Here is a 19256-nt window from a genome sequence, read left to right on the forward strand (position 1 = left end):
TGCATTCGGAAACGATTCAGACCCCTTCCTCCACATTTAGTCTCCTCTTTCATTCCGAAATATACATTTTCATGTTGACAGTCATCGGGGCGAACTGAGACAAGAATTCCCGCCCTGGCATTTTATCTACACCAGCCCGCATCACTGCGTACAGCCAACTCACCCGCCCAGGTACTTCAGGTATTCAATTGAATGTCAAATATAAATATTCTTTATCCAACCAGCTCTTTCTAAGGTACCGCCCCAAAGAGAATTTGTAGCCACCCCCTTACAATCTTGTGTCAACTTTCACCATGGCTTTTGCCCAATATGTAATGAGTGATATTATGATATGAATATTCATGATTGACGTCATCTATAATATTAAACACAAGGCGGAAATGTTTTGTACCAAAATAACACCCATCTATTTTGAAAATCAACACATCACTCTAGAATTAACTAATGCATATTTGACAATAGTGTAAAGATATAACATTTCACGATTTGACCTAAATTCTTCGTGTCGGCTTTCTTTCCTGACTGGCGAGTTTGTTTACATCATCATCTAATCAAACATCAACAATGTCCACGAAGGGGACCACCTACTGTGGTGACAGTGTTATCTTCTCTCTCGTCGTGTCGTTGCTGTGGCACGAGATGTCCATTTTGACAAACACGTGGGACAACTTTTTCTCTGTCCTCGTGGAGTTGCCATGGCGTTTAATCACCAACGATTAACGACACTGCTTGTAATGACGACACTGCTTGTAATGACTATATGCTGTCTTCTTATACATGTACCACCTAATAGGATGTTGTTTTATTTGGTGTATGTGTGAGTTAAGTTTTGTTTTGGCCTCTAAATTGGCCATCCCATTCAACAGTGCAATGACTGTCATTGTTTGTATTGCTGTCTTTTTTTTTTTTTTTTTTTTTTTATTGGAAAATAATAAACATAGTATTAAAAGAAAATAAAAAACTATATGTCCATTTTGAAAAACACGTGGGCCAACCTTTTCTCTCTTGTCATGTAGTTACTGTGAAAGGTAAACCTCTTCATTAATTCAGGCCTGGGCCTACAGACTACTGGCCATGCCACCTTTTTAATGTTTTATGTTTTACCTGCGTAACTTCAATATATATATGTGTACATGTGTTTTTGGAGACCCCCTGGTTTTGAACACAATATCCCAGAAACCCCAGATCTCATTGGTCGGTGCTGCTGGGATGACGTGGCATCAACAAAAACTCTTGAGATTTTGTGGCTGTGGTAACGAGCGACAACCCAACAGAGTCGACAAGATTGAATATAACTTGATTCCATTTTAGAACAACAGAACATTCTGAAAGTATTCACACCCTTTCTCCACATTGTGTTAATTTACAGCCTTATTTTAATTATACATTTTCCCCACCAATCTACACACAATATCCCCACAATATCCTATGACAAAGCGAAAAAAGATTTTTCTACATTTTTTGCAATTTTTTTTTTTTTAAATACCTTATTTACACAAGTATTCAGACCCTTTGCTATGAGACTCGAAATTGAGCTCAGGTGCATCCTGTTTCCATTGATCATCCTTGAGATGTTTCTACAACTTGATTGAAGTCCACCTGTGGTAAATTAAATTTATTGGACATGATTTGGGAAGACACACCTGTCTATATAAGGTCCCACAGCTGACAGTGCATGTCAGAGCAAAAACCAAGCCATGAGGTCAAAGGAATTGTCAATAGAGCTCTGAGACTGGTTCTTCGACACAATCCTATGGCACCATCCCTACAGTGAACCAGGGTGGTGGCACCTTCCCTACGGTGAAGCATGGTGGTGGCACCATCCCTAAGGTGAAGCATGGTGGTGGCACCATCCCTAAGGTGAAGCATGGTGGTGGCACCATCCCTAAGGTGAAGCATGGTGGTGGCACCATCCCTAAGGTGAAGCATGGTGGTGGCACCATCCCTAAGGTGAAGCATGGTGGTGGCACCACCACTACGGTGAAGCATGGTGGTGGCACCATCACTAGTGAAGCATGGTGGTGGCACCATCACTACGGTGAAGCATGGTGGTGGCACCATCACTACGGTGAAGCATGGTGGTGGCACCATCACTACGGTGAAGCATGGTGGTGGCACCATCACTACGGTGAAGCATGGTGGTGGCACCATCACTACGGTGAAGCATGGTGGTGGCACCATCCCTACATTGAAGCATGGTGGTGGCACCATCCCTACAGTGAAGCATGGTGGTGGCAGCATCATGCAATGCAGATGTTGTTCAGCGGCAGGAACTGAGAGACTAGTCAGGATCGAGGGAATGATGAACGGCGCAAAGTACAGAGACATCCTTGATGAAAACCTGCTCCATAGTGGTCAGGACCTCAGACGGAGGTGAACTCGATCGAACATCTCTGCAGAGACCTGAAAATAGCTGTGCAGCGACGCTGCCCATACAACATACCTGACACAGAGCTTGAGCGGCTCTGCAGAGAAGAATGGGAGAAACTCCACAAATACAGGTGTGCCAAGCTTGTAGTGTCATACCCAAGAAGACTCGAGGCTGTAATCGCCCACAAAGGTGCTTCAACAAAGTACTGAGTAAAGGGTCTGAATACTTATGTAAATGTAGTAGTAAATTTTTTTAATACATTTGCAACATTTTCTAAACATCTGTTTTTGCTTTGTCATTATGGGGTATTGTGTGTGGATTGATGAGGGGGAAAAAAACAATTTAATCAATTTTAGAATATCAAGCTCTAACGTAACAAAATACATTGTAATTCTCATAGTTATATTGTAATAAGACAATATTCACGTTGTCGGCCAGCAGGGTAGTTAATGTTAACAACGTCGAGGTAGCTAGCTAGTTAACTACATGATTGACAATAGCTACCGTGAATTTCCCTGCCTGGTACAAGGTAGCAATATGACGATAGCTTTAGTACATTAGCTATCATGCAGTGTGAAATAATACATTTCGACTATCATCGCTCTGCATTCATAGAAAATAACCTTGGCATGCTTTTCAATCCTTTGCCCTTCTGACTCCAAGCTATACTAGTTACCTAATGACATTACTGGGATGGTTCTAATGACCTAATTTACTGGGATGGTTCTACACTAGTTACCTAATAACATTACTGGGATGGTTCTAATAACATTACTAGGAGGTTCTATACTAGTTACCTAATGACATTACTGGGATGGTTCTATACTAGTTACCTAATAACATTACTGGGATGGCTCTATACTAGTTACCTAATAACATTACTGGGATGGCTCTATACTAGTTACCTAATGACATTACTGGGATGGTTCTATACTAGTTACCTAATGACATTACTGGGATGGTTCTATACTAGTTACCTAATGACATTACTGGGATGGTTCTACACTAGTTACCTAATAACATTACTAGGAGGTTCTATACTAGTTACCTAATGACATTACTGGGATGGTTCTATACTAGTTACCTAATAACATTACTGGGATGGCTCTATACTAGTTACCGAATGACATTACTGGGATGGTTCTATACTAGTTACCTAATGACATTACTGGGATGGTTCTACACTAGTTACCTAATAACATTACTAGGAGGTTCTATACTAGTTACCTAATGATATTACTAGGAGGTTCTATACTAGTTACCTAATAACATTACTGGGATGGTTCTATACTAGTTACCTAATAACATTACTGGGATGGTTCTACACTAGTTACCTAATAACATTACTAGGAGGTTCTATACTAGTTACCTAATGATATTACTAGGAGGTTCTATACTAGTTACCTAATAACAGTACTGGGATGGTTCTACACTAGTTACCTAATAACATTACTGGGATGGTTCTACACTAGTTACCTAATAACATTACTAGGAGGTTCTATACTAGTTACCTAATGATATTACTAGGAGGTTCTATACTAGTTACCTAATAACAGTACTGGGAGGGCCCCTTGGTTCTATGAAGATGTTGTGTATGGATTGTAGAAGTGTCATACCCAACTCTTCTGCATGACAATCATTACTGGTTATACATAAAAGACTGTGTGGTGAATATTACAATACAATCCTAGTAACAGCCTTGTGCACTGTTGTTTTCTTCTGTAGGATTTCAGTTTTGAAGAGAGCCGCAGACCGCCCAGGGGCACAGGCAGGGATGCAGAGAGAATTGGACAGGAAGACTTATCCAACCAAGCAGGATCAGTGAGTTAGTCTCACCTTGTGCTTAGGTTGTTATTTGATGTTTTTAGAAGCTTTTAAAAAAATGGTCTGATTGACTCAATAACCAAGTTTAGATTTCCTAATGAGACAGAAATGTCATAGTTATTTCTGGTTCTTTATCAACGTTAGATGGCTTGTCCTTGTTGATCCTGCCTTGCAGTACACTCCTCTCAATATTATTATGTACATTATGGATAAATACTGTTAGAATAGGGATTTTTTTATAATTTTTTTACATGTAGATGTGACCAAATATTCCCTTAAAGCCACACTCTGTAAGAAACATATGTAACTCAAATGTAAACAATAGATGATTTGTAGTGCTTGAAGAAGGAGGTCCACTCAGTCACACAGACACACACATAGAAAACCCAGAGCCAGAGTTTTTAAAGGACCATTGAATCACAGAGAGCGTACAAATTGAAACTGTCACACAGACAAACCCATAGAAAACCCAGAGCCAGAGTTTGTAAAGGACCATTTAATCACAGAGAGCGTACAAATTGAAACTGTCACACAGACAAATGCATAGAAGAGCCAGAGTTTGTAAGACCATTGAATCACAGAGAGCGTAGAAATTGAAACTGTCACACAGACAAACCCATAGAAAACCCAGAGCCAGAGTTTGTAAAGGACCATTGAATCACAGAGAGCGTACAAATTGAAACTGTCGCGCTCGCTATTAAAACTGCTATACTTCATTTTTTCAATTCATGTCTTTATTAAAAAGACTTAACACATGTGTTGTTGAATAGGCATTTTTAAAAAGGCCCAGTGCAGAGTGAAACGTGTTGTTGAATAGGCAAAAGGCCCAGTGCAGAGTCAGAAACGTGTGTTGTTGAATAAAGGCCCCAGTGCAGAGTCAGAAACGTGTGTTGTTGAATAGGTGTTTTTAAAAGGCCCAGTGCAGAGTCAGAAACGGGTGTTGTTGAAAAAAGGCCCAGTGCAGAGTCAGAAACGTGTGTTGTTGAATAGGTGTTTTTAAAGGCCCAGTGCAGAGTCAGAAACGTGTGTTGTTGAATAGGTGTTTTTGAAAAGGCCCAGTGCAGAGTCAGAAACGTGTGTTGTTGTTGAATGGTGCGTTTTTAGGTCGAAACGTGTTTGTTGAAAGGCGTTTTTAAAGGCCCAGTGCAGAGTCAGAAACGTGTGTTGTTGAATAGGCGTTTTTAAAGGCCCAGTGCAGAGTCAGAAACGTGTGTTGTTGAAGAGTCAGAAACGTGTGTTGTTTTTTAAAAGGCCCAGTGCAGAGTCAGAAAGGCGTGTCAGAAACGTTGTTGAACAGGCGTTTTAAAGGCCCAGTGCAGAGTCAGAAACGTTGTTGTTGAACAGGCGTTTTTAAAAGGCCCAGTGCAGAGTCAGAAACGTGTGTTGTTGAACAGGCGTTTTTAAAAGCCCAGTGTTAGAAACGTGTGTTGTTGAACAGGCGTTTTAAAAGGCCCAGTGCAGAGTCAGAAACGTGGAATAGGCGTTTTTAAAAGCCCAGTGCAGAGTCAGAAACGTGTGTTGAACAGGCGTTTTTAAAAGGCCCAGTGCAGAGTCAGAAACGTGTGTTGTTGAACAGGCGTTTTTAAAGCCCAGTGCAGAGTCAGAAACGTGTGTTGTTGAATAGGCGTTTTTAAAAGCCCAGTGCAGAGTCAGAAACGTGTGTTGTTGAACAGGCGTTTTAAAGGCCCAGTGCAGAGTCAGAAACGTGTGTTGTTGAATAGGCGTTTTTAAAAGCCCAGTGCAGAGTCAGAAACGTGTGTTGTTGAACAGGCGTTTTTAAAAGGCCCAGTGCAGAGTCAGAAACGTGTGTTGTTGAATAGGCGTTTTTAAAAGCCCAGTGCAGAGTCAGAAACGTGTGTTGTTGAACAGGCGTTTTAAAAGGCCCAGTGCAGAGTCAGAAACGTGTGATGTTGAACAGGCGTTTTAAAGGCCCAGTGCAGAGTCAGAAACGTGTGTTGTTGAACATGTCCACACTGAGGTTGGAATAATACTGTGGAAATGATAATCATGTCCATTCAGTGTCAGAGCTGATTCAAAGACCGCCTGACATATCAGCCTGTTTCGGAAGGATGACACGTCGGAAGGATGTGACACGTCGGAAGGATGTGACACGTCGGAAGGATGTGACACGTCGGAAGGATGACATGTTGGAAGGATGACGAAGGATGTGACACATCGGAAGGATGACGCGTCGGAAGGATGACACGTCGGAAGGATGACGCGTCGGAAGGATGACACGTTGGCGTTCTCGATATTATCATCATCAGGCAGGTAATTAGTTATCAAATCAATATGAAAAACCTCTCTGTCAATAAGAGCGAGTTCAGTTGTTCCCTCTCCACTCAGTACCATCACAATTCTTGCTTGAGAAGTTATTTTGGTTTTGACCATTTGAAATTGAAAAACATTACAGTAAGGTACCTAATTATTACAGTAAGGGACCTAATTATTACAGTAAGGGACCTAATTATTACAGTAAGGTACCTAAACATTACAGTAAGGTACCTAAATATTACAGTAAGATACCTTAATATTACCCAGAAATGATTTGATATCGAGATGTTTTTAAAAACAGGCTGCATTGGACCTTTAGAGCTAGAATCTTTAGTTTGACCGAAAATTATAGCTTAAACTATGTTTTGAGGCTTATACAATGTTTGTTTACATTTACATTGTTTACAAAACATTGTTGCAAATCAAGCGTGTATTTTGGAATCTGAGTATGACAGTTGAACTAAGCTCATGAGGCATTTTATCAGTTATGTTCATCAAGAATCAATGAGTATGTATCATTAATTTAGAAGTTTTTAAAAAAGTAGGCAGCAACTAAGGATTCTAGCATCGAACCAAGTTGATTTTACGTGACATGAACAAAAACACTAATTCTCAGTCAAAAACTTAAGGCAGAACACAGCTTCTTCATTCTCTCATGTGCTTTCAGGCACCATAACCGGGTAAAACTCTTTCCACACCGGGAACAGTGGTATGGCTTCTCTCCAGTGTGTGTCCTCTCGTGCTCTTTTAGGCTCCCTAACTGGGTAAAACTCTTTCCACAATGAGAGCACAATGGTTTTTCACCTGTGTGTATTTTTTCATGCGCTTTCAAATGACAACGCTGGATCAATCTCTTTCCACACTGAGAGCATTTGAAAGGCCTCTCTACAGAGTGTGTTCTCTCATGTTTTTTCAGGTCCCATTGTGATAAAAACATGTTTTCACACTGGGAGCATTGATACGGCTTCTCTACAGCGTGTGATCTTTTATGCCTTTTTAAGTTCCCTAAATGGGTAAAACTCTTTCCACACAGGGAGCAATAGTAAGGCTTCACTCCTGTGTGTGTCCTCTCGTGCTCTTTCAGTTGCCCTGGCCAGCTAAAACTCTTGCCACACTGGGAACAGAGGTATGGCTTCTCCCCTGTGTGTGTTCTCTTATGTGATTTCAGGGCTCCCGATGAAACATATCTATTTTCACACTGGGAGCAGTGGTAGGGCTTCTCCCCTGTATGTGTCATTTCATGCATTTTCAGTTTCCTTAACTGGATAAAACCTTTCCCACATTGGGAGCAGTAATAAGACTTCTCCCCTGTGTGCGTTCTCTTGTGTTCTTTCAGGTGGCTTAGCCGGATAAAACTCTTTCCACACTGGGAGCAGTGATGAGGTTTTTCCCCTGTGTGTGTCCTCACATGTTCTTTTAGGTTCCAAAACCTTGTAAAACTCTTTCCACACTGGGAACATTGGTAGGGCTTTTCTCCTGTGTGTGTAATCTCATGGTTTTTAAGGCTCCCTAACTTGGTAAAACTCTTTCCACATTGGGAAGAGTGGCGTCGTCTTGCTGGTTTGGACGTCTCTGGTTCTTCTGAAAGACGCTTTTCGCTGTCAGAGTGAGAGTCTTGTCTCTCTCCTGCCAAAGACAAATAAATAGAGCATTTAGTTAAATACTGAACTGAAGACCTAAAACAAACCTGAATGATACTTGGGGTTTAATTCAGACTCGGTCTCTCAAAATCCTGAGTTCAGTTTGAAGAACATTCTAGAACATCCTGGTTGGGTTCTGGAATGCGTGGCTATATTTGAAATTAACAGACTTCTTTTTCAAATAATTGTAAACACACAGCCCAATGTTAAGGTGTGAAAGGTTCACTGTAGCTAGCGTAATCTGTCCGTTCACAATTCACCTGTGGGAAGGAACATGGCTGCTCTCAAACACCAGACAACAGAAAGAGTTGGCCACTACTATCCAAGAGACTGTGCGTGAGGAAATTACCTCTGCCCTCGACTTTTGGATAACATGAACAAAGGCAAATCAGCTGGATCGGACGGTATTCCCACTGAGGTCTATTTAAAAATGTTGGAATCAACATTTAGACTTTGGTACTTTCTTTGGTTTCAGACCCCTAGGGAAGGGGTATTACGGGGGGGGTGGGAGGAAACATCTAGGTGGGGAGGGAAACCTGGTTTCTGGCTGTGGAGGGGAGGATGAGGGCGGGTGGGGACCGAGGTGGGTAATGGGTTGGTGGGGAGGGAAACATGGTTTCTGGCTGTGGAGGGAGGATGAGGGCGGGTGGGGACCGAGGTGGGTAATGGGTTGGTGGGGAGGGAAACATGGTTTCTGACTGTGGAGGGAGGATGAGGGCGGGTAGGGACTGAGGGGGGTAATGGGTTGGTGGGGAGGGAAACATGGTTTCTGGCTGTGGAGGGAGGATGGGGGGGTAATGGGTGGGGACTGAGGGGGTAATGGGTTGGTGGGGAGGGAGGAAACATGGTTTCTGGCTGTGGAGGGAGGATGGGGGTGGGTGGGGACTGAGGGGGTAATGGGTTGGTGGGGAGGGAAACATGGTTTCTGACTGTGGAGGGAGGATGGGGGCGGGTGGGGACTGAGGGGGTAATGGGTTGGTGGGGAGGGAGGGAAACATGGTTTCTGACTGTGGAGGGAGGATGGGGGCGGGTAGGGACTGAGGGGGGTAATGGGTTGGTTATCTTTTTATGCAACTCTTTAATTGTTCTTTTGTTTTCTGTAAAAACTCAGTCAGATTGTCTGTTTGTAACAACAACAAAAAAGAAACAGTCGTAATAATATTAATAATGTAGAGTTTCAACTCTAATCTTGTTCTCATGGAATGTCATTATGTCATAATCAGAGCTCTATAATAATAGATAATGTCATGTTTACAGGCTGAGCAGAGCTCTATAATAATAGATAATGTCATGTTTTTAGGCTGAGCAGAGCTCTATAATAATATATAAGGTAATGTCTTCAGGCTGAACAGAGCTCTATAATAATATATATTGATGACTAATGTCATTGGATGCATTTGATCCATTGTCTACGTTTTGTTAGCGGCCCACTGTTTAATGGGACACATCTTACATTGTAGCTTTAATAATTCCCACAGTAGAGAACGTATTGAAGTATCGAACTTCAGTGGAATGCCCCTTTATAACCACACATTGATTTGCGCCCCTGTTGTTAAGATAGTACTCACTGGTGTTTATCAGATCTCCATTCTCAATGGTGTTAATCAGATCTCCATTATTCTCTTCTTCCACCTCTATAACTGTGACAGTAATCTCATCCTCCTCCTCTTTCACTTTTTCAACTGCATCCTCCTCTTCTTTCACTGTAACGTCCTCCTCTTTCACTCCGAACGCGTCTTCCTCTTCTTCAACAGTAACATCCACCTCTTTCACTGAAACGTCTTCCTCTTTCACTGTAACAGCCTCACCCTCTACTTCCTTTTTAACCGTGACAGCCTCCTCTTCCTTCTCCCCTTTCACGGGAGCTTCTTTCTCCGTCCAGCAGTCCTCCTCTTCTTTAGCAGGTGGGGTGTAGGATAGTGAACTCATGGTCGGGAACGTTAGACTAGCTTAGTGCTAACTAAAACAGCTAGCTAGCTGACAACGTAAATATTAAAGTAACTAGTAAATTCGCAGACAGTGTGTTTAAAACACCGAGGTTAATACACACAAAACTGTCTAAATATTACCGGTTTTATGTTTGCTAGCGAACAACCGAGGTGGTTTAATCAGTAGCCTGTCGTCCTTGTTGAAGAAGTGTCCCGTCCCGTCCACTAGATTATACGTCACGCAACGAGCATCAGCTGAAAGACTCCCATCGCCATCTGTTGACTGGAGTGGGTACCGCAGTTAATAAGGAAAATATTCACCACATTGGTTATACTGGCTAAAATATAAAATGAACTGATATGTTTTCTCTTCCTTCCGACAGGTAATACTTTCCTACGCACATATATAGAAGCTGAATATAAAATACATATCAACTGAATAAATATAAACACAACGTGTAAAGTGTTGGTTCCGTGTTTCATGAGCTGAAATAAAAGATATCAGAAATGTTCCATACACACAAAAAGCTGAACATTTCTCCTTTGTTAACAACATGAAGGAGCTGATTGTGGACTTCAAGAGACAGCAGAGGGAGCATGCCCCCATCCACATCGACAGGAGACAGCAGAGGGAGCACGCCTCCATCCACATCGACAGGACAGGAGACAGCAGAGGGAGCACGCCCCCATCCACATCGACAGGACAGGAGACAGCAGAGGGAGCACGCCTCCATCCACATCGACAGGACAGGAGACAGCAGAGGGAGCACGCCTCCATCCACATCGACAGGACAGGAGACAGCAGAGGGAGCACGCCCTATCCACATCGACAGGACAGGAGACAGCAGAGGGAGCACGCCTCCATCCACATCGACAGGACAGGAGACAGCAGAGGGAGCACGCCTCCATCCACATCGACAGGACAGGAGACAGCAGAGGGAGCACGCCTCCATCCACATCGACAGGACAGGAGACAGCAGAGGGAGCACGCCCCCATCCACATCGACAGGACAGGAGACAGCAGAGGGAGCACGCCTCCATCCACATCGACAGGACAGGAGACAGCAGAGGGAGCACGCCCCATCCACATCGACAGGACAGGAGACAGCAGAGGGAGCACGCCTCCATCCACATCGACAGGACAGGAGACAGCAGAGGGAGCACGCCTCCATCCATATTGACGGGACAGGAGACAGCAGAGGGAGCACGCCCTATCCACATCGACAGGACAGGAGACAGCAGAGGGAGCACGCCTCCATCCACATCGACAGGACAGGAGACAGCAGAGGGAGCACGCCTCCATCCACATCGACAGGACAGGAGACAGCAGAGGGAGCACGCCCTATCCACATCGACGGGACTACAGTGGTGAAAGCGGAAAGCTTCAAGTTCCTCGGCGTACACATCTCTGACATTCTGAAATGGTCCACCCACACAGACAGTGTGGCTGAAAAAGTTTGGGTTGGCCCCCAAGACCATCACAAACTTCTACAGATGCACCATTGAGAGCATTTATTTGCGTGGTATCACCGCCTGGTACGGCAACAGCACCGTCCGCAACCGCAGGGCTCTCCAACGCATCACCTACAGCACCCGATGTCACAGGAAGGCCAAAAAGATCATTAAGGCCATCAACCACCCAAACCACTGCCTGTTCACCCCGTTTTCATCCAGAAAGCAAAGTCAGTACAGGTGCATCAAAGCTGAGAGACTGAAAAACAGCTTCTATCTCAAGGTCATCAGACTGTTAAATAGCCATCACAAGACGCCCAATACCCTGCCCTGAACTTAGTCACTGTCAAAATGAGAGAAAAAAAATCCAGAAAATCACATTGTAGGATTTTTAATGAATGTATTTGCAAATTATGGTGGAAAATAAAATAAAATATTTCTCATTTTGTCTGTCATAGTTGAAGTGTACCTATGATGAAAATTACAGGCCTCTCTCATCTTTTTAAGTGGGAGAACTTGCACAATTGGTGGCTGACTAAATACTTTTTTGCCCCTCTGTATATTTTTTTCATTACTGTAAAAACACCAGGAAATCAGCTTCAAGTGATTTTAATGTAAGACATCTGTTCCCAAGTATTCCAATGGATGATAGAGACACGTGATCGTATATAAAATGTAAGCAAGGTTTTAAATGATTATGTTTTAGTCAAACATTATATCTGTCTGGGCTTCTTGAGTCAATTTTCCGTCTACAAATTATTTGTAATTATGTTCCGGCCCCGCGACCAATCCACTCCAGAAACAAATTGTCCCGCAGCTGAATCTAGTTGAAGTTCCCTGGTGTATAGTAAAGACTTTGTCATGAAAATAATATTTCAGATTTGCTGAGCACACCTCTGCCAGCCACATCACCACCACTGCCCTTGTCAAGCATCTCCACTGAGCCCATCAAGAGATGAGGTTCCCGTCTTCATCTTGGACCACGGCCAATGGACAGAGCCCATTAGAGCTGACAGTGATGTCCTACTGGTCAAACACTAAGGGGAGGAAGAGATCCTAAAGTGGGTGGATCTGCTCTGCTGTTAACACCATCCCAGAGAAGCTCCTAGAGACACACAGCTGTGGTATTATGTTACTGCAGAGAGTGAAACGATCAGTGTCCCAGTCACGCCCGGCCCCGCCAGTCACGCCCGGCCCCGCCAGTCACACCCGGCCCCGCCAGTCACGCCCGGCCCCGCCAGTCACACCCTGCCCCCGCCAGTCACGCCCCCACCCCCGCCAGTCACACCCCGCCCCCGCCACAGCATCACTAATTCAACAATACCATCTGAGGATTTTACTGCCGCTGCCTTCTATCAATGGGAGCTTGAGGCCTTGAAGCAGAGGGAGGCAGAGGGAAGCAGTGGGAGGCAGTGGGAGGCAGAGGGAGGCAGAGGGAGGCAGTGGGAGGCAGAGGGAGGCAGAGGGAGGCAGTGGGAGGCAGTGGGAGGCAGAGGGAGGCAGTGGGAGGCAGAGGGAGGCAGTGGAGGCAGAGGGAGGCAGAGGAGGCAGTGGGAGGCAGAGGGAGGCAGTGGGAGGCAGAGGGAGGCAGTGGGAGGCAGTGGGAGGCAGAGGGAGGCAGTGGGAGGCAGAGGGAGGCAGTGGGAAGCAGAGGGAGGCAGTGGGAGGCAGAGGGAGGCAGTGGGAGGCAGAGGGAGGCAGAGGGAGGCAGAGGGAGGCAGAGGGAGGCAGTGGGAGGCAGAGGGAGGCAGTGGGAGGCAGAGGGAGGCAGAGGGAGGCAGTGGGAGGCAGTGGGAGGCAGTGGGATGCAGAGGAGGCCTTGAAGCAGAGGGAGGCAGTGAGGAAGAAGCAAACAGAGGAAGGAGAAAATCCTCAGAGCAGCATCCCTCCGGCCGTCTGTACAGGTTTTGCCACAAGCCGCTGAAACAAGGCACCAACAGCCATCTGTACAGGTTCTGCCACCAGCCGCTGAAACAAGGCCCCAACAGCCATCTGTACACGTTCTGCCACAAGCCGCTGAAACAAGGCACCAACAGCCATCTGTACAGGTTCTGCCACCAGCCGCTGAAACAAGGCACCAACAGCCATCTGTACACGTTCTGCCACAAGCCGCTGAAACAAGGCACCAACAGCCATCTGTACAGGTTCTGCCACCAGCCGCTGAAACAAGGCACCAACAGCCCTCACACACATACCGGCTTTCCTGGAGTGACAGGAAAATACCTACTGCCGAGCCAAAGTGTTTTCCTTGTACCTGGCACAGGGCATTGGAGGGAGCGCCTCTGCCTTTTAATGAGACTGAAAAGGTAGAGATGGATGGTGGAGAAGGAGGAGGAGTGACTCTACAGGCCCACACAAAGAAATAAATAGGAGCTGAAAATCTATTTCCATTGATAGAAGGTGTTTGGACTGTTGTTTGGTTTGCATTTATTCCCCCCAAGGTACTGTCCATTCTGTTACATGACTGAAATTGTCATTATTACAAATACATTTAAAAAAAGTTGTTATTATTTATTTATTTTTAAATCGGCCGATTAATCGGCATCGGCTTTTTTGGTCCTCCAATAATTATGAAAAATCATAATCGGTCGACCTCTAGTTCACACAACTATTAGCGTCGTAGCTCTTATTGCAGGACTTTGACTGTGGGAAGTCAACTCAGTTGTGAACATTTCATGGGCTTCTCAGATCCAAGGCTGTACAATGTTCTATCATGGGCCTCTCAGATCCATAGGCTGTACAATGTTCTATCATGGGCCTCTCAGATCCATAGGCTGAACAATGTTCTATCATGGGCCTCTCAGATCCATAGGCTGAACCATGTTCTATCATGGGCCTCTGAGATCCAAGGCTGAACCATGTTCTATCATGGGCCTCTCAGATCCAAGGCTGAACAATGTTCTATCCGGGGCCTCTCAGATCCAAGGCTGAACAATGTTCTATCATGGGCCTCTCAGATCCATAGGCTGAACAATGTTCTATCCTGGGCCACTGAGATCCAAGGCTGAACAATGTTCTATCATGGGCCTCTCAGATCCATAGGCTGAACAATGTTCTATCATGGGCCTCTCAGATCCAAGGCTGAACAATGTTCTATCATGGGCCTCTCAGATCCATAGGCTGAACAATGTTCTATCATGGGCCTCTCAGATCCAAGGCTGAACAATGTTCTATCATGGGCCTCTCAGATCCAAGGCTGAACAATGTTCTATCATGGGCCTCTCAGAACCATAGGCTGAACAATGTTCTATCATGGGCCTCTCAGATCCAAGGCTGAACAATGTTCTTTCATGGGCCTCTCAGATCCATAGGCTGAACAATGTTCTTTCATGGGCCTCTCAGATCCATAGGCTGAACAATGTTCTATCATGGGCCTCTCAGATCCAAGGCTGAACAATGTTCTTTCATGGGCCTCTCAGATCCATAGGCTGAACAATGTTCTATCATGGGCCTCTCAGATCCAAGGCTGAACAATGTTCTATCATGGGCCTCTCAGATCCAAGGCTGAACAATGTTCTATGAAGTCTAATACATCCACAGTGCGATGTCATCTGATTACATTTTGGGGAGTAAATTAACAAATTATTGTCTTTTGTTGTATTTATACAACATTCCAAACATTATATCTGGTCCAAATATGGAGTGATTCCACTATATGAATCTGTTTGCTTCCGTTTCAAATGCGGGACTTTTATTTTGAAGGCAAACCGCAAATTCTACTATTGTGCAAAAAGCAAACAATCGAGCAAAGCGCTGTGACATTGATCAACCAATGGTGTGTTAGTTACTTCACGCAGACAGACATTGGCTTGACCCCACCTCATTATCATATTGGTGTGTTAGTTACTTCACACAGACAGATATTGGCTTGACACCACCTCATTAGCATATTGGTGTGTTAGTTACTACACACAGACAGATATTGGCTTGACCCCACCTCATTAACATATTGGAGGAAGAAACACAGACATTAATAAATATATAAGATGAATAACATTAATTGGAGATTGAAGAATTAGATAATAGATCATTACGGCAGGTTTTGTCCTCGTGTTTCACAACTGATTATTTTGATTCACATGATTCGATTCACCAGAATCCTAACTAATACAAATGGCGAAGTGAATCGCTTGTTTACAAAAAAAACAACAACAACAAAAAACAGTTTAAATTAATTGTCCAAAAAAAGTGAATAAACTTTGCATGGCCTTAACCTGCAAGTGTCGGTGGAAAGTTTTTGGGACATGACGAAAACATGATTAAATGCTAATAGCTAAACAGCTAACTAGTTAACTAGCATGAATAAATGCTAACAGCTAAACCGTTAACAAGCATGAATAAATGCTAACACCTCCCTTTGAGGCCCACTCCACAGTGCTACTGTCTCTCTCCCCTTGAGGCCCACTCCACAGTGCTACTGTCTCTCTCCCCTTGAGGCCCACTCCACAGTGCTACTGTCTCTCTCCCTTGAGGCCCACTCCACAGTTCTACTGTCTCTCTCCCCTTGAGGCCCACTCCACAGTGCTACTGTCTCTCTCCCCTTGAGGCCCACTCCACAGTGCTACTGTCTCTCTCCCTTTGAGGCCCACTCCACAGTGCTACTGTCTCTCTCCCCTTGAGGCCCACTCCACAGTGCTACTGTCTCTCTCCCTTGAGGCCCACTCCACAGTGCTACTGTCTCTCTCCCTTGAGGCCCACTCCACAGTGCTACTGTCTCTCTCCCTTTGAGGCCCACTCCACAGTGCTACTGTCTCTCTCCCCTTGAGGCCCACTCCACAGTGCTACAGTCTCTCTCCCTTTGAGGCCCACTCCACAGTGCTACTGTCTCTCTCCCCTTGAGGCCCACTCCACAGTGCTACTGTCTCTCCCCCTTGAGGCCCACTCCACAGTGCTACTGTCTCTCTCCCCCTTGAGGCCCACTCCACAGTGCTACTGTCTCTCTCCCCTTGAGGCCCACTCCACAGTGCTACTGTCTCTCTCCCTTGAGGCCCACTCCACAGTGCTACTGTCTCTCTCCCCTTGAGGCCCACTCCACAGTGCTACTGTCTCTCTCCTTTGAGGCCCACTCCACAGTGCTACTGTCTCTCTCCCCTTGAGGCCCACTCCACAGTGCTACAGTCTCTCTCCCTTTGAGGCCCACTCCACAGTGCTACTGTCTCTCTCCCCTTGAGGCCCACTCCACAGTGCTACTGTCTCTCTCCCCTTGAGGCCCACTCCACAGTGCTACTGTCTCTCTCCCCTTGAGGCCCACTCCACAGTGCTACTGTCTCTCTCCCCTTGAGGCCCACTCCACAGTGCTACTGTCTCTCTCCCTTTGAGGCCCACTCCACAGTGCTACTGTCTCTCCCCCTTTGAGGCCCACTCCACAGTGCTACTGTCTCTCCCCTTTGAGGCCCACTCCACAGTGCTACTGTCTCTCTCCCCTTGAGGCCCACTCCACAGTGCTACTGTCTCTCTCCCTTGAGGCCCACTCCACAGTGCTACTGTCTCTCCCCTTGAGGCCCACTCCACAGTGCTACTGTCTCTCTCCCTTTGAGGCCCACTCCACAGTGCTACTGTCTCTCTCCCTTGAGGCCCACTCCACAGTGCTACTGTCTCTCTCCCTTTGAGGCCCACTCCACAGTGCTACTGTCTCTCTCCCCTTGAGGCCCACTCCACAGTGCTACTGTCTTCTCCCTTGAGGCCCACTCCACAGTGTACGTGCAGGTGATGCGGTCACACAGCACTAAAGCATTCTGATCCTGGTTGATATGGTGATTTGTATGTGATTAATAAAATATTTACAAACTACGCCTAAATAAATGGCTGACAGAAGTTAAATTAATTTCCATTGACTTTTTTGAAAACACAACAACAACAAAAAAATTCATGACTTTTCCCAGATTTTCATGACCGATCCAAACCCAGGAACACACGTTCTCAGTCCCCCCGAAAAAAGTGTGGGAGCACTGTGTGTTATGAGATGTGAAACATCTCTTTCCACACTGGGAGCAGCGGTAAGGCAACTTCCCGGTGTGTGCTCCGTCTCTTTCAGGTTCCCTAACTACGTATAAATACCGTTCCACAGTGGGAGGAAGATAATATTCATCTTGTGTCTGTATTGAGTTTATTCCATCGACGTTGGGAAACAAGTGATTTTCACCCTGGGTTGTACTCAAGTGCATCTTTTCCCCCAAATAAATCCATCAATTGTTGTTAATGGAGGCATTTTCTAACCGTTTCTTTTCACACTGGGAGCATTGGAAATGCTGATCTCCTGTGTGTACTCTTGTGTGTTTTTAGTGTGCTTAACCTGGTAAAACCCTTTCCACACTGAGAGCATTGGAACGGTTTTTCTCCTGTGTGTGTAACATGTGATCTTTCAGATGTGATGACTGGATGAATCTCTTTCCACACTGAGAGCATTGGAACGGCCTCTGCCTCTCTACTAAGTGGGTTCTTTCATGTGATTTCAGGTCCCTTAATGCGGAAAAGGTATTTTGACACTGGGAGCAGCGATATGGCTTCTCTCCAGTGTGTGTCCTCTCATGCGTTTTCATGGACCCTAACTGGGTAAAAGTCTTTCCACACTGGGAGCAGTGGAAATGATTCTCTCTTGTATGTGTCCTCTTGTGTTTTTTCGTGGCCCCTAACTGGGTAAAACCCTTTCTACACAAGGAGCAGTGAAAATTCTTCTCTCAGTGTGTGTTCTCTCATGTGTTTTCATGGCCCCTAACTGGGTAAAACTCTTTACACACAGGGAGCAGTGGAAAGGCTTCTCTCCTGTGTGTATTCGCTCATGCATTTTCAGATTCCCTAACTGAGTAAAACTCTTTCCACACTGTGAGCAGTGGTAAGGCTTTTCTCCTGTATGTACTCTTTGATGAACTTTTAGGCTCCTTAAATTAATAAAACTCTTTCCACAATGGGAGCAGTGGTGTGGTCTCGCTGGTTTGGCCATCTTTGGGTCTGGTTGCCCTGAAGTACTCTTTCCTCTGTCTGAGTGAGAGTCTGGTCTCGCTCCTGCCAAAGACAAAAAAAGTATTTAGTTTAATACTAAACATGGATGTTTTTTTGACTATACAGTGTTTGTTTACAATTACAATAACAATCTTTGGGGTTCTGAGGGGTATACTACGACACTAGAGAGATCTAGTCAGGGTTTTCTAAAGCTAGCCAGCTTCAGTTAGCTTCACATTCCAGCTCAGGCTTCATCCCATATTATAAAAGTGAATATTGATCCTGCAGCTGCCATGCACAAAGACCATAACACAAACAACTTTTAATGAATTTTTCTGAAAGCTGGTTAACATTAGCTGTACTCCTATTGTTGTTAATTAGTTCAACTTGTCTTTCTAAAGCCTAAAGACCGTTTCTAATATCCCTAATCTTTCTAATCTCTAATCTACTCTTGTATTAGAAAGGTACAGGTGGTAAAGCCCCCAAAAAACAGAATCACCTGGATGAAGGAAGGACAACAATATGACACCCAGGCCCGAACTGCCACGAGTAGTCGGCCAGTAGTCATCTTCTTGTCCGTCATTTGTTTGCCCAGATCTTCTATCCTTGATATCCTTCAACCCTGATCTTCTTCTTCTCTCTCTGCATCAACAACTACCTGTCTACTTTAAACGTGCTGCAGAGAGTACAGAGGTTTCTAGTTGTTCTTAATGATTTCATCTTGGTAAAGGCCACTATGAATAATATGGATAACTTTAGTTTGAGTACTTTAATCAACTTAAATCTGAAGAAAAAAAAAAAAAAACATTTATGCTCAGGTTTATTGAT

The 19256-nt window shown here is 44.9% G+C and overlaps 1 protein-coding gene across 1 annotated transcript; it reads right to left on the reverse strand.

The window, feature by feature from the left end:
- Positions 1-7073: 7073 nt before the first annotated feature.
- LOC135537308 (zinc finger and SCAN domain-containing protein 2-like) lies at positions 7074-10097 on the reverse strand. The gene is made up of 2 exons (XM_064963510.1): positions 9678-10097; positions 7074-8095 (listed from the first exon to the last, which is right to left on the reverse strand). Exons 1-2 carry the CDS (start codon positions 10036-10038, stop codon positions 7086-7088), a joined length of 1371 nt encoding a protein of 456 aa, XP_064819582.1. The 5' UTR covers positions 10039-10097; the 3' UTR covers positions 7074-7085.
- Between the last annotated feature and the right edge of the window lie 9159 nt (positions 10098-19256).

Source organism: Oncorhynchus masou, unplaced genomic scaffold, assembly GCF_036934945.1.
Source record: "Oncorhynchus masou masou isolate Uvic2021 unplaced genomic scaffold, UVic_Omas_1.1 unplaced_scaffold_750, whole genome shotgun sequence".
NCBI classification, from domain to species: Eukaryota; Metazoa; Chordata; class Actinopteri; order Salmoniformes; family Salmonidae; genus Oncorhynchus; species Oncorhynchus masou.